This window comes from Manis javanica, chromosome 2 (assembly GCF_040802235.1).
Source record: "Manis javanica isolate MJ-LG chromosome 2, MJ_LKY, whole genome shotgun sequence".
NCBI lineage: Eukaryota > Metazoa > Chordata > Mammalia > Pholidota > Manidae > Manis > Manis javanica.
Window position 1 is genome coordinate 182,426,923 of NC_133157.1, and position 25,384 is coordinate 182,452,306.

Consider the following 25,384-nt stretch of genomic DNA (forward strand, 5'->3'; position numbering starts at 1 on the left):
CATTTTTTAAAAAGTTTCTGTGAACTGCTTTATTGAGGTACAGTTGACATACACTACAATATTTAAAGCACATCATTTGTTAGGTTTTGATATACATATATACCCACAAAATTATCCCAACAATGATGAAAATGAACATAACCATCACTTTCCAAAGTTTCCTGGCACCCCTTTTAGTCCCTCCCTCCCACCTCTCCGTGCTCCTAGCCACCCTCCCTCAGTGACCACTGGTTTGCTTTTGTCATCATAGTCTTCATTTTCTAGTTTTACAATAAATGAAATCATACTATACATACTATTATTTGCCTGGCTCTTATCACTCAGAATAACTGAGTTTCATCTATATTGTTGCATGTACTTACAGTTCATTCATTTTCATTTCTGAGTGCTATTCCACTGCATGAGTCACTTTTACTTTAATTCCAACCCTGGTGCTTCAGGTAAGAGATTACAGAAACATTTCACATTTATCTTATTTTGCCATTTCCAAGGAATTAGCATACTGAGTCTACTTACGCCAGCCCTGATAACTGCTTAACATACAGCTGGCACTGCTTTGAGTCTTTTAAAGCACTGCTTTTAAATTTTACCTAAACTTCATCCTGCTGCAAGTTAATGTTTTGGGAGGAATAATTTTCCTCTATCCCTCAAGATTCTTCTAGCTGGTCTAAGAATCAAACTGATGTGAGCACCACTCTCGCTCCACCGGACTCTACAGATAGATTCCAGGAAGCTGACATGGTAAGAAATTTTACCTTCTGCCAGCTATATGTCAGTCAGATGTCCCAGGATATCAAAATTGCAGACTTTTCAGAGCAAACTGCCAGCAGAAATTTATCCTGATAACTATGACATCTGTTGGGGAAGAAGAATTTTCCTCTATGCTTCGAGATTCTTCTAGTTGGTCTAAGAATCAAACAGGCATGAGACATTAATAGGAGGAAAAAAGTTTATAATTACACTTGTAGAGAGGCCCAATAATGAAATTGAGACCTAAAGAAACGACCGAGGCAGACAGTTTTTATACATTTTAGATAGACAATAAATCTGTGAAAAACTGATAGGACCAAGAAGTCTGGAAGCTTCAATTAGTAAGGAATTCTAAACAGCATTCAGGCTGAGGTAGTGAATAGTAAAAAATAATAGTAACAAAGTTTGTTTATGCACCCTTTTGGGCTCTAAACTCCATCTCTGATGTGGACAGATAAGAGTCAGAGCACCCTTCCTGCACCAGGTGTTTCTCCAGTTGCTATAATGCTGAGTAATTAAAATGTCCCCCAATTTGGGGACAGCCCGCCCTTGGTCACTGCATCAATTAATTTTGCAGGACTTGTAGTGTGTTCCTGGTGCAAAACAGTAAAGAGTGTATGACCCCATTTCTGTTTTTAAAATACAAATACTTGGAAAGACAACTTAGGAAGTTATATCTTAAGAATTGATTATATCTACCAAATACAGAAACATTTTTTTTTAAAGTTAAAGGGCAATTGGATAAAAAGAAAAAAGGTGGTAAGCTTTTACATGATCAATACTTTTTAGGCTGCCAAAGGAACAGGCAAACCCTGCCATTATTATTGTATAATAGCTTAATTCATAAATCCACAGGTGTTAACCTAGAATGGGCAGTAAAACTTCTTAGAAAGTCATCCTTCACGTCTCTGGAAATATAACATAAATGTAAGGTTACAAATCTAATTTCATAAACACAAATGGGATTTTAAAACTTTTAGAGTTAAAGCAGATCCCAATAGCATCATCTAAGTTTCTGGCCTTGTAATTTAGTCTTTTAATTATATATCTGTATAAAGCTTAGCAGTTTATTTTTATTATTTATTATTTACAAAGCTCCCTTCCACCCAGTAATCACAACATGCATTACAGCACTATTGCAAAGAAGGACCAAATACTCAAAACATTTTTGGCATTCAGTGCTTATTAATCTTACCCCTTTTCTATTCTTTGGAAGAAAGCCTGTATTTAGTTCACTTAAGATACTTGTTCACATACTAATTATCACTTAATGATAACACACTGATTTTCCTTACAGCAAAATGTAATTTTAATACCCTAAGCGAGCCCCCAAACATCATCCTTGTAATTACAATCTAAAAAAGCAATTCATTTCCTTCCAATGCTACCCACAGATGGTCAACAACATATATAGATAGAATTTTTTGAAACTCCTTTTGTGGTAAAGAAGTTTAAAGCTCAACAAGGATGTTACCAACCTCATGTGCTTCTCTTGTTACTTATTAAAGTTACAAATTAGTAGGAAAATAGTACCGCCCAAAGGCTTTCCGACTCAATCTGGGGAGTATAACCAGAGCAAGCGTAAATGAGCGAAACGGCACGAATGCGCCCCAGCCAGGCTGGCGAATGGCAGGTACGCAGTGTTAGCTGGCCCTGAAGACAAATACTCAATTGGTGAATTAAACCTAAGCCCTGGAAGAAGAGCGCCCTACTTCAGACTCAGCCAACCCGCAACCCAAGGAGAAAAATCCGCTTCCACCCCAACACCACTCGCAGAAAAAGATGACAGAAAACCTACCCCCTGCTGGGGCGACTTTGACCTGACCCCCGTGACCCGTTTCCTTCCTCTTCACCCTTCCCCTGCCGCCTTTCTCGAGAGTCCCTCCCCTGGACGCAATGAAAGCGCCACGTCTCCTAGCTCAGGTCCGCCAGCCACCCCGCGGAGGTTTCCTCCAGTTATCCCCTCCCACCCTTCTGTCCAGAGTCGCGCGTCCCCAGGCGCGTCCACTAGGCCCCGACGGGTCACCGCCAAACGCAACCGCAGCGCCCTAGACCCAACCGCTGCCAAGGAGCCCGGTCCCGCCCTCACCCACGTGACTCCCACGTCCCGCCCGCCGGGACCCATGTGACCCGCGGTAGTTCCCCGCGCGCGGCGTGGGTCGCGGCCGAAGCCGCCATTGTTCCACTGAGGGACGGCAGCGGGGCCTGGCACTGGCGCCGAGACGCCGCTTAGCGGCCGCCGCAGGGGACGCTCCCTCCCGTCGTCCCCCCCTCCCGGCGGTGGCGGAGTAAGGCTGACTAGGGGGAGCTGGGAGCCCCCTCTCCTCCTGGTGGCGGCAGCTGCCGATCCCCGGCTCTGGCGCGAGGGGCGGCTGCGATGCGCTCGGCCTGAGGCGGACCGGACCGGCCCTTCCGTGCTTCCCTCGACTATTCCTCGGCGTCTGTGCGCCTCAGCGTCCTGCGAGTCTATCTGACGGGAAGGAAGATGGCTGCACGGAGCTGGCAGGACGAGCTGGCCCAGCAGGCCGAGGAGAGCTCGGCCCGGCTTCGGGAAATGCTCTCAGTCGGCCTCGGTTTTCTGCGCACCGAGCTGGGCCTCGACTTGGGGCTGGAGCCGAGGCGGTACCCGGGCTGGGTGATCCTGGTGGGCACGGGCGCGCTCGGGCTGCTGCTGCTCTTCCTGCTCGGCTACGGCTGGGCCGCGGCTTGCGCCGGCGCCCGCAAGAAACGGCGGAGCCCGCCGCGCAAGCGGGAGGAGGCGGCGGCTGCGCCGGCCCCGGCCTCCGACGACCTAGTCCTGTTGAAGAACCTCAGGAGCGAGGACCAGAAGAAGAAGAACCGGAAGAAATTGCCGGAGAAGCCCAGAGTGAGTAGGGGGGCAGCGGCGGTAGAGTAGGGGCGAGGGGCCGACATGGAGACGTCCGAGCGGGCGGGAGGCCGAGCCCAGCCGGGAATGGAAAAGCGAGTGAGGTTAGTCGAGGGCCGGGACGCAGATCTCTCCCTTGTGGCGGAGGTGATCCCTGGACGTGTTACTTGGGGAATGATGGAAACTCAGGAAGTATAGGACGAGTGGGAAAGACCATTTTCCAGGATGGAAGGTAGACGGGCTGGGGTATGTTTTAAATTAGAGTGCCCTGAGGTGAAGCCAATTTTGGGACCCTTGACCGCCGGAATAACGTACCAACCCTCCTCGAGGCCTACTGGGTTGGGTAATGGGACATTCAGGTGGTGCTGGGAAGTTGTGGGAAGACTACGCCTGGAAGACAGATGTCTAGTTCAAGTCGTATTGAGATGGTAGCCAATGGAGTAAAATATAGTGACCTAAAAACTCTGGGGCTTAAGGAGGATTCAGGGTACCCACGTCTAGACGCGCTTCCATTTTAGTTGGGACTGTTAAAGGGAAATGGTTGCCCATTCTTACTCTTCTGAGTGTGGCCAATGGAGGCTGGAACAGGAGCAAGGCCGAGAGGGAATCGGTTGCCTGATATACTTTGGGGTACATGACTCTATGAGAGAGAGCTGAAGCAAGTTCAGCGAAGAGGTGTGGGAGGTTTCGAAATACACTAAAAGGGGATGACAGAGCAGAATGGTGCAGGCTGAGAGAGAAATTCAGGCACCCATTTACCGAACCACGTGTGGAAATGCAGAAAGCATCACATCCGTTTTATCATGCTTTCGTGTTTTATTTCTACGTTATTGTTTTCCCATGGTTCTCCCAGTATGTCTTTTATAGTTTTAGTTATTTTTTTGAAATACTTCACAGTTGAGCAAACAGTATGCAGGGTGTGCAGAATTAGAAACAACTCCTAACCTATTTTTATATCCTGTGAATTAAGCTCTTCACCTTTTCAGGTGAACAATGAATAAACGTAATAACCACAGCCCTACTATGTGAAATGTGCTATCGTGTTTGGTGAGCAGTGGGAGGATAACACATACGAGTTAAACTCAGTCATGGACACTAGTGTAAGAGATTCGTATATTCTAATATTACACAGACTGATTGGTGCTATAGATGTGTGAGCAGTGTTAATGAGATTTAGAGGGTGGGAGACTAATTGTGTTGGAGGGATTTAGGAAAGTTATTGGGAGTGGGATTTGAGTTCAAACTAATGTATTGAGAATATTGTTGGTAACAGTACAAAGAATAATGCTTTATTAAAACTGAGACAGTACATTATGAGGCCTAGATAAGTATTCACTTTTTGCCTGTAGATTGAGGATCTAAGATGTGTATAATACCCGAAAAGGGTACAATGTTGTCAATATGAATCCAACCTTAAAGGAGAAGAGAAAATAGAACTGATTTGGAACATATGTAACTATATTTAAATTTGTAGAGAGCATCAGAAATTACCAAAAAGTAATGCTGTGGTGGGAATACAGAACCTGGCTCCAAGATAAGGAAAGAAGGTGATTTTGAAAAAAACAAATACACTTACAAACCTAAGCCCTGTATGGATGAAGCAGGTTGTGAAAATTTCAAAGCCCTGTTTGAAACATCTAGAATTTCAGATATACTTGAGTCTAGAGACAAGTGCTCCAAGAGCCCATCTAAGTACATCATAACACTCAGGTGACCCGTCTGAAGAAGAAACATAGACTACTGTGAAACTTGTACTTTGAAAAAATGTCCATCCAACTTCACACTTATCCCTTTTCCTTTTCACCAAGTAAATAAAAGAAGGGGGAAATGAACAACTGAATCTACTATTCACTCTGGAGAGTAAAGAATGGGAAGACTAACCAAATAGTTGAATGTTAATTGGGTAAGAAATATCTTTAGCTCCCCAATGGTAAAGATGTTTTCGAGAAATTGATCATTTACAAATTATGGCTTTCAAACTTTTTTGACTGCAACCTACAGTAAGAAATACATTTTGTATTACAGTGCACCCACACACATACACACGAAGCTATTCTGTTTGTTTTTCTTCGGTGATATTTGTGACCCACTAAATTGGATTTACATATGATTGTGAGGCATGAATCACAGTTAGAAAAACTTCATAGAGCCAAGAGGTATAAGTTACTGTTTATTTAGTACTCATGTTTTGCTCTGTCAAGTGTTTACTTGGAGAAAAGCAGGATACTGCTTGCAAATTAAAGACAGTAACAAGTAATATTTCCGAGTCTCACTGTACAGGGGATACAAAAGTAAAAGCTTAGTTTTACCCTAGGGAGCTTTTTTTTTCCAGTTGTGGAAAAAGATATAGTCAGAAAATTAACAATGCAACCCCAATGTGGGCCCAGGTGCCATGAAAGACATTATCACAGAATTTGGCTTTGAAAATGGGTAGGAGCAGGATAGGCTGAAACTGCAGGGCGCCCAGGGGAGGAAGACTTAAATTAACTCTCAGCCTGACAGGAATGAGAAACTCAACTTGAGTAAGGCACTTAATCTTGCTCTGTTTAACTCATCTTGTTTGTAATTATAGATCTTAGTTGAGTTAAAACACTGCAGGATTCCTCCAAGTGTTATCCCTAACTACTTGTAATAAAGTTACTTTGAATGCTTGTTAAAATGTGTAGATCCCTGAGCTTCAACGCAGATCTTATAAATTCAAGATCTCTGGACTGAACCCAAAGAATCTGCATTTTTAACACATTGCCCATTCCTGACTGTTAGTTTGAGAATCACTGAAATAGAGCCATGAGATCCATAATATAAGGTAGATTTTTAAGTGTAGTCATGTTTAATCTCAAATCTATCTCTTCATTACTATATCATTCTGATACACATTTTAGAATGTGTATCACTTATTTTAGAATGTGATCCACTTATTCAAGTGGATTCAGTGATGTAGAATTAAACTAGTTTCTTTGAAAGGACATTTCATATTTGCTTAAATATTTTCATCCTTTTGTTCCATTATTTCAAGTTTTCTCTTAAATCATTCCGAATTTCACAACTTGAATTTTCACAATTTGTTTCTCAATAGCTAGTTTTTATTTGTAGAGTAGGTGGTGGTTAGCTTTTTAAAATCTATTCATAAACATTTTTTGAAATTCTTAGATCAGTTTGGTTTTTAATATCTTAATATCTTGCCGTAGATCTTTAAGGCATGAATTGCAGTTTGATACTCTGTTAAAAGTAAAGGGGTGGTACTTTTCATGGGCTTATTAGTTTTTGGCATTTTTTGAAGTCATTATTCTATGTATTTTCCATGACACCCAGTTAAATGTCTTAAAATAAGCACTCAAAAAATATTTTTCACTTAATCTGAGCAGTAGTTTAATATGGATGTGAGATCTCACATAACCGCTCTCTGACAGTTATTGCTTTGAATTTTAACTGGAAGCACATAACCAGGGTCAACTTCAAAGAATATTCTTTTCAGCAAACAAGTTATATTGTAGAAATTTTCTAGAGGATTTGCCATAATGCAATTGTTGATATCTATAAGCCCAGTGAATATGGGAGTGTAGTGTTTTGTGTTGTTTGCAACTATAACCTTTCAGGGTGCTTAGGACTCAGTAAATAATTACTGAATGCATAATATAGTAAGATATCTCACCTAAGTATTTATTTCTATTCTATATGCAACTTATTTCCACTTTTCATGCCTGGTAAACAGCCATTTGAGCTGCCTTTTTATTTTTACAATGCAAGATGGCTGTGTTTGCCTCATCTGGCTAAAATTGTATAAGTTACATCTTCCTGCAGCCAGTAAATCATTCTTACAGTTTTCAGAGTCTTACATAGTCACTACTTTGGATTCTGGTTTCACTGCCACTGCCCTACTTTAGGACTTTATTGCCTTTTGATTAGATTATGTTGAGAGCATCCTAACTGGTTTTCCTGCTTCCACTTTCTTTGTTACCAATCTTTCACACCTCCTTCATGCCAGTTAAATCTTTAAAAGCCAAGTTCTGATCATGCGACTTTATTGATCCAATTTTTTTCCAGTTTTTCCATTGCCTGTTGAATAAAATACAGTCTATGCATATAGCTTTCAAGACTTTTCTTGATCTAACCCCATCTTAGATTTATGTCTTACCATTACCCCTAAGACAACGTTAGCTAAACTTCTGTGTCAATTGATTTGTTATTTTCTTCCATTCTAATAGAAATAGTAAGGCCTTTTCTACATCACTACTAATTTCTACTTGTCCTTCAAGGCCCAGCTATGGTGCTCCCTCTATTATAACGCCTTCCCTAGCTCCCCAGCTAGACTTAATCTCTTCTTTTTTATGTTTATTTTATATTTTTTATGAGAGCTAGTCCAAGAAGGGAGAGGTGTCTGGTTAGGTGCCTCTAAGGCAACTTTGATTATTTTGTGTCTGTGGCTCCATGCATGTCCACTAATGATCAGGAAAGCACCTCAAGTAATGGATTTTGGGGTTAGAAATAAATTGTAATGAGTAGGCAGATTCTCCAATATGGAATCCCTAAATAATGGGAACCAACTGAATATTAGTCTGTGTCTGTAACTTGACAATTCATCTCCAGAACTTCATGTCTAGATGTATACTTGATTTCTTCAATTGGAAATCTAACATTTGTCTCAAACTTTACCACCCCCAAAACAACTTATTTCCTGCCCTCTGCTAGTCTCCCCCATTTCTTTAAATGACACTGCCATCCATTCAGTTATTCAAGCCACAAATTTAAGAATCACTTTTGATTCTTCCTCAGCCTTGTATCTTCTTCATCTCATATCTAATCCATCAGCAAGTACCATCAGTTTCATATCCAAAATATGTATCAATCTGACCACTCTCATTCTGTTGTCACTTTAGCTCACTTTGTACAACAGTAGCTTCTGTTGACTGCCTCACTCCTTTCTCAACACTCTAGTAAGGAGTCTTTTAAAAAATAAATCACCATCTTTTCTAAAATCCACACTGAAGTATCTTTTGCATTTAAGATCTAAACCTCTTTGCTACATAGTTGTTTGTCTCTGATTTTGAGTTAGTTTCCTGTTTGCTATTTCCAACTGTAGTAAACTTTTTTCAGTTAAAACTCTTTATTACCCAATGCCTTTTCATGAGCTGTTATTAACACTTCTGGAACAATTTTGTCCCCACTGTTCTAATCAGCTTTTAGATCTCACTTTAAAATTCAACTTCCCAGAATATCCTTTTTTAATCACCCTATTTGAAATAGGCGTTTCATTTTATTTTCTGTCTCAGTCTCTTGTGTTTCCTTTATTTTATTTACTACAGTTTGTAAATTATTTACCTAACCATTTACTTTTTTAGAGCTTTTCCCCCACGAGATTATATGGCAAACAGTGTCTGGCATGTAAGAGCCTTTGATAATTATTTGTTGAACTAACTAAATGCTGAACAAAGTAGTTAAGATGACATCTCACAGTTTAATTGGACAATTTGCTATTGGGCTAAAGTCTTTTAAGATATTCCTGATAGAATTATGTCTTTTATTTTTAGGTGGTTTTGTTGTATTATCCCAGGTATTAGTAAAGGTATCACCACCTAGAGGGTTTTCTGTTTACTTTTAAATCACTAGCCCCCTTAGTTTTAACTCTTGAAAAAATAAGGATTTGATTTAAAAATCCTGAGTAATGGGTAAAACACATATTTCTGATCTTACATAAAAAATCTTGAGATTCAAAGAGATTAAGTCACTTTTTCAAGGTCATAGAGCAATGGAGTTTCAAAGGCAAAACAATATCCAGATTTCTAAGTCTAAGAACTCATTGTTATTTCCACTGTACCTTTCTGGTTTTCATAGCATGTTCCAGGATATTACATTGCATTTAAAAACAAATCCAATTTTATCAATGTGTTATACTTCCTTTATTTTTAAAATTCACTTTTAGAAACTTAATGTAGAAATTAGTTTCTACTCAAAGTTATTACAATTTTTCCAAAAAATAAAACGCATGGTTTGTGCTTTCAAATAACAAGGAATTGTTCTACCTTGAGTTTGTATGGACCTCTGCACAACTAAAGCTAAGAAACTGACCAAGACTAGATTTTGTCCATGAAATGAGATAATGCATGCAAAGCATCTAGCAACATGGTTGACACATGGCACATACTTGGAAATTATTACTTGTTGTCAGACCATCTTATAGCCTAATCTATCAGCTAAAGATGATACCTCATTAATTTCCATAACATCTTGCCTTTTATCTTTTTTGGTGAGCATAATATATATACTTAGGCCTCCTATATGCTCAAAACTTTTCAGCTTAGAAAATTGAGACTTAAGTGAAATAGTAACTTATCCCAGGTAACCCACACTAGGGAATTAAGCCCTGGTCTCAGCTTGCCTTCAAAACCCATATTCTTACCCTTTAAGGGGCAGAGATGTGAGGAAGATGGGCAGACTTAACCTTTTATATTATAGTATGTGCTATTGTCTTTTGCTAGGTTCTAAGCTGCTTGAGGGTAGGGATTGTGCCTCACTTCTCTTTTTTTTTTTAAGGTTTTAAGGGTTCTATATTACTCTGCTGTGTTCACTTACTGGATACTGAATGAATGAACATAAGTGAATATTAGGTAATTTTCTTAGAAAATGGTGAAAACTACTAGCAATTTTTTAAAAAAGAGAACATTACATCTCTGTCTTTAGAGCAAGCCTGGACTATTTATAGCCATTGATATTTATTTATCATGTGTGTATTCTGTTAATGTTCTGAAAGAATATGTGTCTGGAGCTTTGGGCCTGGTGGATTCATGTACCATTTGTTGGCCCTCTTGACCATCAGTACTTAACATTTATTTTGAGTTGCCAGTATGAAAAATGACTGGATAGCTGGAACATGGGGATGAGGACATGGGCCATCATAGTTTTAGAGAGGTAAAGTATATTGAAGAGAAGAAACTGTTTGAGCAAGTAAAGTATGTTTTCACGTGTTCTCTCATTTACTGTCATCTTAATAAGAAGCCTATATAAGACAAGTACATACTTTCTTTGTATTTACAAATGATGAAATTAAGTAAAGGAAAGTGCTTTAAATCACTGATTAAATATAAAAGTTGGGCCTTAATGTCAGGTTTGTCCAACTCCAAAGCCCATGGTCTTTTAATATTCTGGTTTTTTTGTTAGTTGATAATCTGCCCTTCTAATTTTTAATCTTAAGGAATTTCCAAGTAATTTGAAGTTGCGGTTTTTTACATTGTGTGGCTGGGTGTAAAATTTACATAACCAAGTGAAAAATAGTATTCCGAGTGGTTTTATTTTAGAAGTCAAATGTTAAACCTTGCAAATGCTTACCTTATATGTAGATGCTTTTGCAATTTAGAGTCCATTTAACAAAAATGTAAAGGCTGCTCAAAAGAATTAGTCTATTAAGTATATATTCTTAATGATATGATGTTCATCATGTCATTCTGAACTTCAAAACTTCTATCTAGAAGGCAAATTCCTTTCATATGTCCTTGTTCCTGAGGTCTTTACCCCAGTGCCTGGTATTTAAATACTCAATAAATGTTTATGGAACTGTGTGGAATTAATAAATTGAAGATTAACTGGCATGAAGAATTTTATTTCCTTACCAGGAGGTATTAAATGTGATCTGCTCCCCTGCTATGTGGTTCCCTCTCCATTTGATTTTCCTCATTGTCAGCAAGGCATTCTGATTCTGGTTTATCACCACCCTTCCCAACACATATACCCACCACATACAATGTTCTTTAATAATGTTTTTTAAATGGATCTGGGATGGGAGTTGGGAAGATGTCTAATAGTATTAGGCAGATACAGCATTGCCTACAAGAGTTTATCCATGTAAGAAATGGTTATATTATTTTTATGTTACTGGTTGATTTTCACCAAATTTAAAGGACATTCTTACGTGGTCTAATTTAAAATATAGATTGTATGCTATATATGAAATTAACTTTGGCTTGGCTTGAAGGCGGACATCTCAAAGTTTTCCAGACTTTTAAATCTGGGTGCAATGAGAGCCTTGTGTAATTGCAAATCTGTAGAAACACACCATATATATTAGGGCTCCATGATGAGAGAAAATAATACTTTAATATAAAACCAAATTGACAGTCACAATGTATTTGAATTGTTGGTTTGCAGTGGGTTACTTTCCATACTGAACAGATCTATATAATAGGCTTCCATTTAGGGATTTGCTGATTTAAATGTCATTACTGACTTTCCAGGACAAGGACTTCTTGACCAGTTAGTGGCAGAATAAGAGGACAAATTAGTGCTGCTGGTGGGTGGGAGAAACATAACCACCATAGTGTATCTTTTTTTGCTGTCCAAGAATTCTGTTGAGTTTACTCTTGGGATAGGAGGCTTATTGTTTGATAGTATTAGGCATTTGTGGAGAGTTGTTGATGATTTATGGAATCCCAGTAATTATGAGAGCTATATAAAGCCTAAGAGTTAGTGGAAAATTGAGAAATCTGCATAGACCAGAGGGAACAGCTGCAGTTAGTTATAGTAATTACGTAAGTTGATGTTGTGAAGAAGGAAGTTAAATGGGTGCAGGTTGGAATGAGCTTGGGCCCACCTATGCTTGCTGATCATTTCAGAACCTGTGAAATAGAGTGTTCCCATTGTTGAGGATTTAAGATTTTGTCTTTGTTCAAAGGAAAGTTTCATCTTTCTTTTAGAGGTCTGTATCAACCATGTTTGCAGTTACTCTCAAAAGAAATTGCATTAAAATTTTTAGTAGCTTTTAAAATATATATATTAAATATACTTTATAAATTTTAATATATATAAAATATAAGTTTTATATATAAAATATAAATATGAATATACATATGTACATCAAAGTAATTAATAATAGTGCAGTGAGTTATAATTTAGATTTCCATGGTTGATTTCTCTGCTGTTTATCTTATATGATATAAAAAAGGTTCTTTGATATATAGCATCACATATAGGTAGATGTTTAGATATACTTGATTTATCAAAAATAGTTTTTATAAGATTACCTCTTTACATTAACAAAACCAATGAATTTTTTTAAAGTGCTATATCACAATATAAAAGACAAGTAGGTTTAGTTCATTTTTTTTTTTTAATTCATAAAATGCACTGTTTATTTTGATTTGGCCATGGTTTGAGCTCTCACTAACAGTTTTTGTTATTATTTTTTTTTTTTTATTGAAGGGTAGTTGACACACAGTATTACATTAGTTTCAGGTGTACAACACAGTGATTTAACATTTATATACATGATAATTCTAGGTACCAGCTATCACCATACCAAGTTGTTACAATATTTTGACTATATTCCTTATGCTATACATTACATCCCAGTTACTTATTTTACAATTGGAAGTCTGTACTTTTTTTTTTTTTTTGTGAGGGCATCTCTCATATTTATTCATCAAATGGTTGTTAACCATAATAAAATTCTGTATAGGGGGGTCAATGCTCAATGCACAATCATTAATCCACCCCAAGCCTAATTTTCATCAGTCTCCAATCTTCTGAAGCATAACGAACAAGTTCTTACATGGAGAACAAATTCTTACATAGTGAATCAGTTACATGGTGAACATTACAAGGGCAGTCATCACAGAGGCTTTTGGTTTTGATCATGCATTATGAACTATAAACAGTTCAAATATGAATATTCATTTGATTCTTATACTTGATTTATATGTGGATACCACATTTCTCTCTTTATTATTATTTTTAATAAAATGCTGAAGTGGTAGGTAGATAAAAGATAAAGGTAGAAAACATAGTTTAGTGTTGTAAGAGAGCAAATGTAGATGATCAGGTGTGTGCCTGTAGACTATGTGTTAATCCAAGCAGGACAAGGGCAATAAAACATCCACGGATGCAGAAGATTTCTCTCAGAACAGGGGGGAGGGGGAAGGTTCTAAGCCTCACCTCTGTTGATCCCCATTTTCTCACCTGATGGCCCCCCTGCGACTGTGCCTGTCTTAGGTTGTTCCTCCCTTGAGGAATCTTACCCGTCTCTGGCTAACCAGTCATCTTCCGGGGCCAAACAGGGAAAGTGAGAGAGAAGCCTTATTGTTTGAAAAGGTTAGCTTTTTACTTCTTTGCAGATTTTATGCCCTGTGGCTTCTATGCCCAGCATTTGTCTTGAGCTGTCTTTACCACTTGGAAGAATTATGATACTCGGTAAATTCGATATGAGGCACGAATTCTATTTAAGGGTTGTAATTAGGAAGGAAGAAGAAAAGCTATAGAAGTAGCAGGCAGAAGAAAACATGGGAAGATTGATTATTTCTTTGACATATCTTCTTGTAGAGTAACTTAAGCATGTATAGGTTTTAAGCTACTAATTAAATTGTGCAGACACATTAACATAATAGGAATACAGTTACATAACCAAAGCAGATCTATAATTACCAGCCATCTCCAGTAAAACCAAGAAAACCAGTTAGGCATCCTAAGCATTTGTGAAAATTTATCTATAATATGGTGAATATTGTCCGACTGTACTTGAACAATCTGAGAGAAATCAGACAAATTAAAAGAACCCATTCCTGGGAACTTTTCACATCCCATATGTTCTTTTAACAGTAGATAGTCTGTAGTTGTAAGATTTTGGAGCGCTACAACTTGCACTTCTCCTAATTCTTGGTTGAGTTCCAACAGTATAGATCCAGTCAAATTTGTTGTTTTGCTGTATGCACAGGCCAGCTTCGATATCTCCTTCTTCATTCCCAAGGCAAGTCCAGGAACTGGTGGGATGAGTGCATCTACACCTGTAGCAGTGCATGGATCTTTGTTGGGGTTTTTTGATGGTCATCTTCTGGCTTGAGTCTTCCTGAGAGTGCTGATGTTGGAAGTTCTTTTTCATATCGTATCTTAGTTCATTTTCGGGGTAGCCAAATTAGGCTTTGATCCTCTGTATAAACACAAACAGACCCTTTGCCTACACTTTTATATGCCCTTTATATCATTGTGTAGAACTCATTGGAGGTCACCACACAGGAACTGCTTTTTTTTTTTTTATCATTAATCTACACTTACATAACGAATATTTTGTTTACTAGGCTCTCCCCTATACCAGGTCCCCCCTATATACCCCTTTACAGTCACTGTCCATCAGCGTAGCAAAATGTTGTAGAATCACTACTTGTCTTCTCTGTGTTGTACAGCCCTCCCCTTTCTCCCACCCCCCCATGCATGCTAATCTTAATATCCCCCTTTTTCTCCCCCTCCCTTATCCCTCCCTACCCACCCATCCTCCCCAGTCCCTTTCCCTTTGGTACCTGTTAGTCCATTCTTGAGTTCTGTGATTCTGCTGCTATTTTGTTCCTTCAGTTTTTCCTTTGTTTTTATACTCCACAGATGAGTGAAATCATTTGATATTTCTCTTTCTCTGCTTGGCTTGTTTCTTTGAGCATAATACCCTCCAGCTCCATCCATGTTGCTGCAAATGGTAGGATTTGCCCTTTTCTTATGGCTGAGTACTATTCCATTGTGTATATGTACCACATCTTCTTTATCCATTCATCTACAGATGGACATTTAGGTTGCTTCCAATTCTTGGCTATTGTAAATAGTGCCCTTTCACCAGGCGCTGGGCTCTCGCACGTGTCGATGTAGTCAGGCTGTTGTCCTGTGTCTTCTGGTCTCTCTTTTAGGATTAGTTGTATTTGTTGTATTTTCAAAAATATATATGTTTTTGGGACGAGATTCCCACTGTCCTACTCACGCCGCCATGTTGGCTCCGCCTCAGGTTTAGTTCATTTTTAAACTAATTTTTAATCACTTCATTTCTCACCTTTTAGCAGATAGTAAATAAGATGGCTTTAATATAGTCACTTACATGAATAAAATGGAGGTGCTATGTAAGTGACTATGATGGAGAGCTTCCTGAAGAGATAAGTTACATGAAGTTTTGCAAATGTTATGCCTTAAAGAGATGATAAATTGTGTGGAATTGGAACTGCAAGATCATTCCGTTGGTGTGAGGTTTACATAGAAAGGTGAAGCTGACCACAGGAAACCTGGAAAGGTTTGTCTAGACAGGCTATTGTGAGCCAAGAAATAGCATATAAGAATTGACAAATACAAGGATTCAAGATGGCGGTGTGAGAAGTAAGACGGAGAACTCCTCCCAAAACCACAAATAGTATGAAAATATCATTAATTAATACAATAAACCCTAAAACAGCAACAAGAAAGAAGGCTGAACCAGACTGCATACAGACCTCACAAACAGAGCAGACCTCATGGAACGGAGTAACGTATGAAAGCCTTAATCAAACGGTACTCAAGGCCTTCCCCAACCCCAGCTCACCAGTGGGAGGAAGAGAAATGGAGCAGGGAGTGAGTGGAAGCTTGGACTGCTGAACACATGGCCCGGGAGATCTGCTTTGTGAGCAGAAACATATATTGTATGGTACTCTGGACATTGGGGAGCTTGGACAGGTGGAGTGCTTGAGAGACTGAGATTCCAGCCATTTGTGGAGGAGGGGATCAACACCAAGCCGCTCTATGTCAGAGGAAAGGCAGGCGGTCTGAGAGGCTTCCTAGCAGCAAGAGGGCTGCTAGAGGGACGGAGTTTGCACAGAGCTTGCTGCAAAGAAGAAGGGAGAGCTCGACAAAGTTGTCTGAGTGCGCTCTGCCCAGCAGGTTGGGAACTTTGAGGAGCTTCAGCACTCCATCCCCCTGGCTGCCTCCTGAGCTCCGAGGCCCCCCACTGTGATACACAGCCTGCTGTACCTTCCTCCTAGCCTGCTGGCCCATTCGTAAACCAGCAGTCACTGTGCTGGCGTCGGGTCAGCCAGAGGGAGGCCCTGCTTACAACAGCTAGAGACACAAAGCACAGAGGTTTACACCTGTGTGATCGATCGGCCCACTGGCTCTGACACTGGAGACAGGCACCACAGACAGGAATCAGGAAACAGATCTTTCCTCCCGCCAGGCACCAGCTGTGATCCCCTGTAACCCCCAACCTCACTCAGGGGCTGAGCAGCTCCAGAGACTGGAGTTTCTGGGCACTAAAGGGCACCACACAGAAATATGAAACATCAAAAGAACATAGTTCAGACCAAAATCTCACAAACCACAGAAAAAGGGCCAAATGAAACTGAACTCACCAATCTTCCTGAAAGAGAGTTCAAAATAAAAATTATAAACATGCTTATGAAGGTATACAAAAATATTCAAGAACTCAGGAACAAATTTAAATCAGAGATTCAATCATTAAGAAATTCCATATCTGAAATGAAACATAAAATTGAGGGATTTAAAAGCAGATTGGATGTAGTAGAAGAGACGGTAAATGGAATAGAAATTAGAGAAGAGGAATACAAAGAAGCTGAGGTACAGAGAGAAAAAAGCTCTAAGAATGAAAGAATATTGAGAGAACTGTGTGACCAATCCAAATGGAACAATATTTGCATTATAAGGGTACCAGAAGAAGAAGAAAGAGAAAAAGGGAAAGTGTTATTAAGGAGGTAATTGGTGAAAACTTCCCAATCTGGGGAAGGAGATAGTCTCTCAAACCATGGAGGTGCACGGATCTCCCAAAACAAGGGACCCAAGGAAGACAACATCAAGACACGTAATAATTAAAATGGCAAATATCAAGGGTAAAGATGGACTTTTAAAAGCAACTAGAGAGAGAAAAAAGATCACATACAAAGGAAAACCCATCAGGCTATCATCAGAGTTCTCAACAGAAACCTTACAGGCCAGAAGGGAGTGGCACCATATATTTAATGCAAAGAACCAGAAGGGCCTCGAACCAAGAATACTCTACCTGGCAAGGTTATAATTAAAATTTGAAGGAGGGGGAGGCGAAGCCAACATGGCGGCGTGAGTAGGACAGTGGGAATCTCCTCCCAAAAACATATATATTTTTGAAAATACAATAAATACAACTAATCCTAAAAGAGAGACCAGAAGACACAGGACAACAGCCTGACTACATCGACATGTGCGAGAGCCCAGCACCTGGTGAAAGGGGTAAGATACAAGCCCCGGCCCGGCGGGACCCGAGTGTCCCTCACCCAAGGTCCCGGCGGGAGGAAAGGAGTCAGAGCGGTGACGGAGAGGGAACCCAGGACTGCTAAACACCCAGCCCTAGCCGTTCGGACCAGAGCACAGACAGAGTGCATGTGTGGAGCACTGGAAACTAGGGAAACAGGACAGCAAGACCTCTGAGTGGGTCCCGAAGCCGAAGCCCCTATGACAAAGAAAAGGGGGTGCTTTTTGAAAGTCTTAAAGGGACAGGGATGCCACAGCTGGACGGAAACATCCCAGATCACAGTCCAGCAGCTGGAAATTCCAGGGAAACCCAGGCGCACTAACCCCCTGGGCAACAGGTCTGAGACCCCTCACGGAGGTAAACAACCAAACAGCCCCCCATCCATTACCCCTCCGGGACCCTGCCATAGCAAATTAGCAGCCTGAGGCTGGCCACGCCCTCAGCAAGGGAGCTTCCTCCATACCAGCCGGGCAAGATACAAAGACCCAGTCTACACGCAATTGCCCAACAGAAGCCACTAGGGGTCGCAGTAGTCCCAGTAAAGAAAGGCCGGGAGCCAAGTGGAAAGCTGATAGACGTGTCAATAGCACTCCACTGCACCTATCAACATGAAAAGGCAAAAAAAGTTTGATCCAGACAAGACTAACCCAGACAGCTTCGGCATCTGCTACATCTTCCCCTGAGAAGGAACCTGGGGAGATAGATTTAACCAGTCTTCCTGAAAAAGAATTCAAAACAAAAGTCATAACCATGCTGATGGACTTGCAGAGAAATATGCAAGAACTAAGGAAGGAGAATACAGAAATAAAACAAGCTCTGGAAGGACTTCAAAACAGAATGGACGAGATGCAAGAGACCATTAATGGACTAGAAAACAGAGAACAGGAACACAGAGAAGCTGATGCAAAGAGAGATAAAAGGATCTCCAGGAATGAAAGAATTCTAAGAGAGCTGAATGACCAATCGAAACGGAACAATATCCGCATTATAGGGGTACCAGAAAAAGAAGAGAGAGAAAAGGGGATAGAAAGTGTCTTTGAAGAAATAATTGCTGAAAACTTCTGCAAACTAGGGGAGGAAATGGCCTCTCAGACCACAGAGATACACAGAACTCCATTGGTAAGGGATCCAAGGAGGGCAACACCAAGACACATAATAATTAAAATGGCAAAGATCAAAGACAAGGACAAAGTATTAAAGGCAGCCAGAGAGAAAAAAAGGTCACCTTCAAAAGAAAACCCATCAGGCTATCATCAGACTTCTCAACAGAAACCCTACAGGCCAGAAGAGAATGGCATGATATACTTAATGCAATGAAACAGAAGGGACTCGAACCAAGACTACTGTATCCAGCACGATTATCATTTAAATATGAAGGAGGGATTAAACAATTCCCAGACAAGCAAAAGTTGAGGGAATTTGCCTCCCACAAACCACCTCTACAGGGCATCTTACAGGGACTGCTCTAGATGGGAGCACTCCTAAAAAGAGCACAGAACAAAACACTCAACATATGACGAAGGGAGGAGGAGGAATAAGAAGGGAGAGAAATAAAGAATCATCAGACCGTGTTTATAATAGCTCAACAAGCGAATTAAGTTAGAAAGTAAAATAATACAGAAGCTAACTCTGAACCTTTGGTAACCACAAACTTAAAGCCTGCAATGGCAATAAGTACACACCTATCAATAATCACCCTAAATGTAAATGGACTGAATGCACCAATCAAAAGACACAGAGTAATAGAATGGATAAAAAAGCAAGATCCATCCATATGCTGCTTACAAGAGACTCACCTTAAACCCAAACACATGCACAGACTTAAAGTCAAGGGATGGAAAAAGATACTTCATGCAAACAACAGAGAGAAAAAAGCAGGTGTTGCAATTCTAGTATCAGACAAAACAGACTTCAAAATAAAGAAAGTAACAAAAGATAAAGAAGGACATTACATAATGATAAAGGGCTCAGTCCAACAAGAGGATATAACCATTATAAATACATATGCAACCAATACAGGAGCACCACCGTATCTGAAACAAATACTAACAGAAATAAAGGAGGAAATAGAATACAATGCATTCATTCTGGGAGACTTCAACACACCAATCACTCCAAAGGACAGATCCACCAGACAGAAAATAAGTAAGGACACAGAGGCACTAAACAACACACTAGAACAGATAGACCTAATAGACATCTACAGAACTCTACATCCAAAAGCAACAGGATACACATTCTTCTCAAGTGCACATGGAACATTCTCCAGAATAGACCACATACTAGGCCAAAAAAAGAGCCTCAGTAAATTCCAAAAGATTGAAATCCTACCAGCCAACTTTTTAGACCACAGAGGCATAAAACTGGAAATAAACTGTACAAAGAAAGCAAAAAGGCTCACAAACACATGGAGGCTTAACAACACGCTCCTAAATAATCAATGGATCAATGACCAAATTAAAATGGAGATCCAGCAATATATGGAAACAAATGACAACAACAACACAAAGCCCCAACTACTGTGGGATACAGCAAAAGCAGTCTTAAGAGGAAAGTATATAGCATCCAGGCATATTTAAAGAACAATCCCAAATGAATGGTCTAATGTCACAATTATCGAAATTGGAAACAGAAAGAACAAGTGAGGCCTAAGGTCAGCAGAAGGAGGGACATAATAAAGATCAGAGAAGAAATAAATAAAATTGAGAAGAACAAAACTAGCAAAAATCAGTGAAACCAAGAGCTGGTTCTTTCAGAAAATAAACAAAATAGATAAGCCTCTAGCCAGACTTACTAAGAGGAAAAGAAAGTCAACACAAATCAACAGAATCAGAAATGAGAAAGGAAAAATCACGACGGACCCCACAGAAATACAAAGAATTATTAGTACTATGAAAACCTATATGCTAACAAGCTGGGAAACCTAGGAGAAATGGACAAGTTCCTAGAAAAATACTACCTTCCAAGACTGACCCAGAAAGAAACAGAAAATCTAAACAGACCAATTACCAGCAACGAAATTGAAGCGGTAATCAAAAAACTACCAAAGAACAGAACCCACGAGCCAGATGGATTCACCTCGGAATTTTATCAGACATACAGGGAAGACATAATACCCATTCTCCTTAAAGTTTTCCAAAAAAGAAAAGAGGAGGGAATACTCGCAAACTCATTCTATGAAGCCAACATCACCCTAATACCAAAACCAGGCAAAGACCCCACCAAAAAAGAAAACTACAGACCAATATCCCTGATGAACATAGATGCAAAAATACTCAATCAAATATAATCAAACCGAATTCAAAAATACATCAAAAGGATCATACACCATGACCAAGTGGGATTCATCCCAGGGATGCAAGGATGGTACAACATTCGAAAATCCATCAACATCATCCACCACATCAACAAAAAGAAAGACAAAAACCACATGATCATCTTCATAGATGCTGAAAAAGCATTTGACAAAATTCAACATCCATTCATGATAAAAACTCTCAGCAAAATGGGAATAGAGGGCAAGTACCTCAACATAATAAATATATGATAAACCCACAGCCAACATTATACTGAACAGCGAGAAGCTGAAAGCTTTTCCTCTGAGATCGGGAACAAGACAGGGATGCCCACTCTCCCCACTGTTATTTAACATAGTTCTGGAGGTCCTAGCCACGGCAGTCAGACAAAACAAAGAAATACAAGGAATCCAGATTGGTAAAGAAGTTAAACTGTCACTATTTGCAGATGACATGATATTGTACATAAAAAACCCTAAAGATTCCACCCCAAAACTACTAGAACTGATACTGGAATACAGCAAAGTTTCAGGATACAAAATTAACACACAGAAATCTGTGTCTTGCCTATACACTAACAATGAGCCAATAGAAAGAAATCAGGAAAACATCTCCATTCACAATTGCATCAAAAAGAATAAAATACCTAGGAATAAACCTAATCAAAGAAGTGAAAGACTTATACTCTGAAAACTACAAGTCACCGTTAAGAGAAATTAAAGGGGACACTAACAAATGGAAACTCATCCCATGCTCGTGGCTAGGAAGAATTAATATCGTCAAAATGGCCATCCTGCCCAAAGCAATATGCAGATTTGATGCAATCCCTATCAAACTACCAGCAACATTCTTCAATGAACTGGAACAAATAATTCAAAAATTCATATGGAAACACCAAAGACCCCAAATAGCCAAAGCAATCCTAAGAAAGAAGAATAAAGTAGGGGGGATCTCACTCCCCAACTTCAAGCTCTACTACAAAGCCATAGTAATCAAGACAATTTGGTACTGGCACAAGAACAGAGCCACAGACAGTGGAACAGACTAGAGACTCCAGACATTAACCCCGACATATATGGTCAATTAATATTTGATAAAGGAGCCATGGACATACAATGGTGAAATGACAGTCTCTTCAACAGATGGTGCTGGCAAAACTGGACAACTACATGTAGGAGAATGAAACTGGACCATTGTCTAACCCCATATACAAAGGTAAACTCAAAATGGATCAAAGACCTGAATGTAAGTCATGAAACCATTTAAATTCTTGGAAAAAAACACAGGCAAAAACCTCTTAGCTGTGAACATGAGTGACCTATTCTTGAACATATCTCACCGGGCAAGGAAAACAACAGCAAAAATGAACAAGTGGACTATATTAAGCTGAAAAGCTTCTGTGCAGCAAAAGACACCATAAATAGAACAACCAGGAACCCTACAGTATGGGAGAATATATTTGTAAATGACAGATCTGATAAAGGCTTGATGTCCAAAATATATAAAGAGCTCACATGCATCAACAAACAAAAAACAAATAACCCAATTAAAAAATGGGAAGAGGAATTGAACTGACAATTCTCCAAAAAAGAAATACAGATGGCCAACAGACACATGAAAAGATGCTCCACATCGCTAATTATCAGAGAAACGCAAATTAAAACTACAATGAGGTATCACCTCACACCAGTAAGGATAGCTGCCATCCAAAAGACAAAAAAAACAAATGTTGGCGAGGCTGTGGAGAAAGGGGAGCCCTCCTACACTGCTGTGGGAATGTAACTTAGTTCAGTCATTGTGGAAAGCAGTATGAAGGTTCATCAGAATGCTCAAAACAGACTTACCATTTGACCCAGGAATTCCACTCCTAGGAGTTTACCCTAAGAACACAGCAATCACGTTTGTGAAAGACAGATGCACCCCTATGTTTATCGCAGCACTATTTACAGTAGCCAGGAATTGGAAGCAACCTAAATGTCCATCGGTAGATGAATGGATAAAGAAGATGTGGTACATATACACAATGGAATACTACTCAGCCATAAGAAGAAGGCAAATCCTACCATTTGCAGCAACATGGATGGACCTGGAGGGTATTATGCTCAGTGAAAGAAGCCAAGCGGAGAAAGAGAAATACCAAATGATTTCACTCATCTGAGGAGTATAGGAACAAAGGAAAAACTGAAGGAACAAACCAGCAGCGGAATCAAAGAACCCAAGAAGGGAGTAACAGGTACCAAAGGGAAAGGGACTGGGGAGGATGGGTGGGTACAGAGGGATAAGGGGGGAGAAGGAGAAGGGGGGGTATTAAGATTAGCATGCATAATTGAGGGGTGGGAGAAAGGGGAGGGCTATACAACACAGAAGACAAGTAGTGATTCTACAACATTTTGCTATGGTGCTGGACAGTGACTGTAAAGGGGTATATAGGGGCGACCTGGTATAGGGGAGAGCCTAGTAAACATAATATTCTTCATGTAAGTGTAGATTAATGATAACAAAAAAAAAAGAAAGCAAGGAAGGAAAAAAGGAAGGAATGAAGGTAGGGATTACTCCCTGATAGGATAAAACTAACAGTAAATCAACAATTAATGCGTGCTTTAAATATCTTTAATTTTGATCACTTAAACGGTGTCAGATGACCGGCTATGGAGGTATATTTTTCTGATAATTCTCCTTTCTCTTAAAAAAAAAAAAGCAGTTCCTGTGTGGTGACCTCCAATGAGTTCTACACCATGGTATAAAGGGCATATCAAAGTGTGGGCAAAGGGTCTGTTTGTATTTATACAGAGGATCAAAGCCTAATTTGGCTACCCAGAAAATGCACTAAGATATGATATGAAGAAGAACTTCCAACATCATCACTCTCTGGAAGACTCATACCAGAAGATGATCATCAAAAAACCTCAACAAAGATCCAGGCACTGTTACAGCTGTAGCAGCATTCATCCCACCAGTTCCTGGACTTGCCTTGGGAATGAAGAAGGAGATATCTAAGCTGACCTGTGCATATAGAAAACAACAAATTTGACTGGATCTATACTGTTGGAACTCAACCAAGAATTAGGAGAAGTGCAAGTTGTAGCGCTCCAAAATCTTAAAACTACAGACTATCTACTGTTAAAAGAACATATGGGATGTGAAAAGTTCCCAGGAATGGGTTCTTTTAATTTGTCTGATTTCTCTCAGATTGTTCAAGTACAGTCGGACAATATTCACCATATTATAGATAAATTTTCACAAATGCCTAGGATGCCTAACTGGTTTTCTTGGTTTCACTGGAGATGGCTGGTAATTATAGATCTGCTTTGGTTATGTAACTGTATTCCTATTATGTTAATGTGTCTGCACAATTTAATTAGTAGCTTAAAACCTATACATGCTTAAGTTACTCTACAAGAAGATATGTCAAAGAAATAATCAATCTTCCCATGTTTTCTTCTGCCTGCTACTTCTATAGCTTTTCTTCTTCCTTCCTAATTACAACCCTTAAATAAAATTCGTGCCTCATATCGAATTTACTGAGTACCATAATTCCTCCAAGTAGTAAAGATACCTCAAGACAAATGCTGGGCATAGAAGCCACAGGGCATAAATCTGCAAAGAAGTAAAAAGCTAACCTTTTCAAACAATAAGGCTTCTCTCTCACTTACCAACTTTATATTTCCCTGTATGGCCCTGGAGGATGACAGAGACAGGTAAGATTCCTCAAGGGAGGAACAACCTAAGACAGGCACAGTCACAGGGGGGGCCATCAGGTGAGAAATTGGGGATCAACAGAGGTGAGGCTTAGAACCTCACCCCCCTCCCCCCCGTTTTGAGAGAAATCTTCTGCATCCGTGTATGTTTTATTGCCCTGTCCTGCTTGGATTAACACATAGTCTACAGGCACACACCTGATCATCTACATTTGCTCTCTTACAACAATAAACTATGTTTTCTACTTTTATCTTGCATCTACCTACCACTTCAGCATTTTATTTAAAATAATAATAATAATAATAAAGGGAGAAATGTGGTATCCACATATAAATCAAGTATAAAAATCAAACAAATATTCATAGTTGACCTGATTGTTTACAGTTCATAATGCGTGATCAAAACTGAAAGTTTCTGTGATCACTGCCCTTGTACTGTTCACCATGTAAGAACTTATTCAGTATGTAAGAATTTGTTCTCCATGTGAGAACTTGTTCATTATGCTTCAGAAGATTGGAGACTGATGAGAATTAGGCTTGAGGTGGATTAATGATTGAGCATTGACCCCCCTATACAGAATTTTATTGTTATTAACAACCATTTGATCAATAAATATGAGAGATGCCCTCTCAAAAAAACATTGGTCTCAAAAAAAAAATTTGAAGAAGGGATTAAACAATTTTCAGATAAGCAAAAGCTGAGAGAATTTACCCCCCACAAACCATTTTGAAGGAACTCCTATGGATGGAAGTATTTCTAAGGCTAAAT

The 25,384-nt window shown here is 39.5% G+C and overlaps 1 protein-coding gene and 1 long non-coding RNA gene across 4 annotated transcripts in view; one reads left to right on the forward strand and one right to left on the reverse strand.

Annotated features, from left to right (window-relative positions):
• Nucleotides 1-2,737, reverse strand: part of LOC118967829 (uncharacterized) — a 351,145-nt gene extending 348,408 nt beyond the window's left edge. The window contains exon 1 of the long non-coding RNA XR_012128328.1: nucleotides 756-2,737. This is a non-coding gene — a long non-coding RNA (uncharacterized lncRNA). The remainder of the gene's footprint in view (nucleotides 1-755) is intronic.
• A 178-nt stretch (nucleotides 2,738-2,915) lies between these two features.
• Nucleotides 2,916-25,384, forward strand: part of MTDH (metadherin) — an 89,737-nt gene continuing 67,268 nt past the window's right edge. Inside the window, exon 1 of one of the 3 annotated variants that reach the window (XM_036995249.2) lies at nucleotides 2,916-3,616. In XM_036995249.2, the coding sequence (XP_036851144.1) occupies nucleotides 3,236-3,616 (381 nt within the window). In that variant the 5' untranslated portion in view covers nucleotides 2,916-3,235. The remainder of the gene's footprint in view (nucleotides 3,617-25,384) is intronic. The other 2 variants (XM_036995251.2, XM_036995250.2) reach the window with 2 other exon arrangements.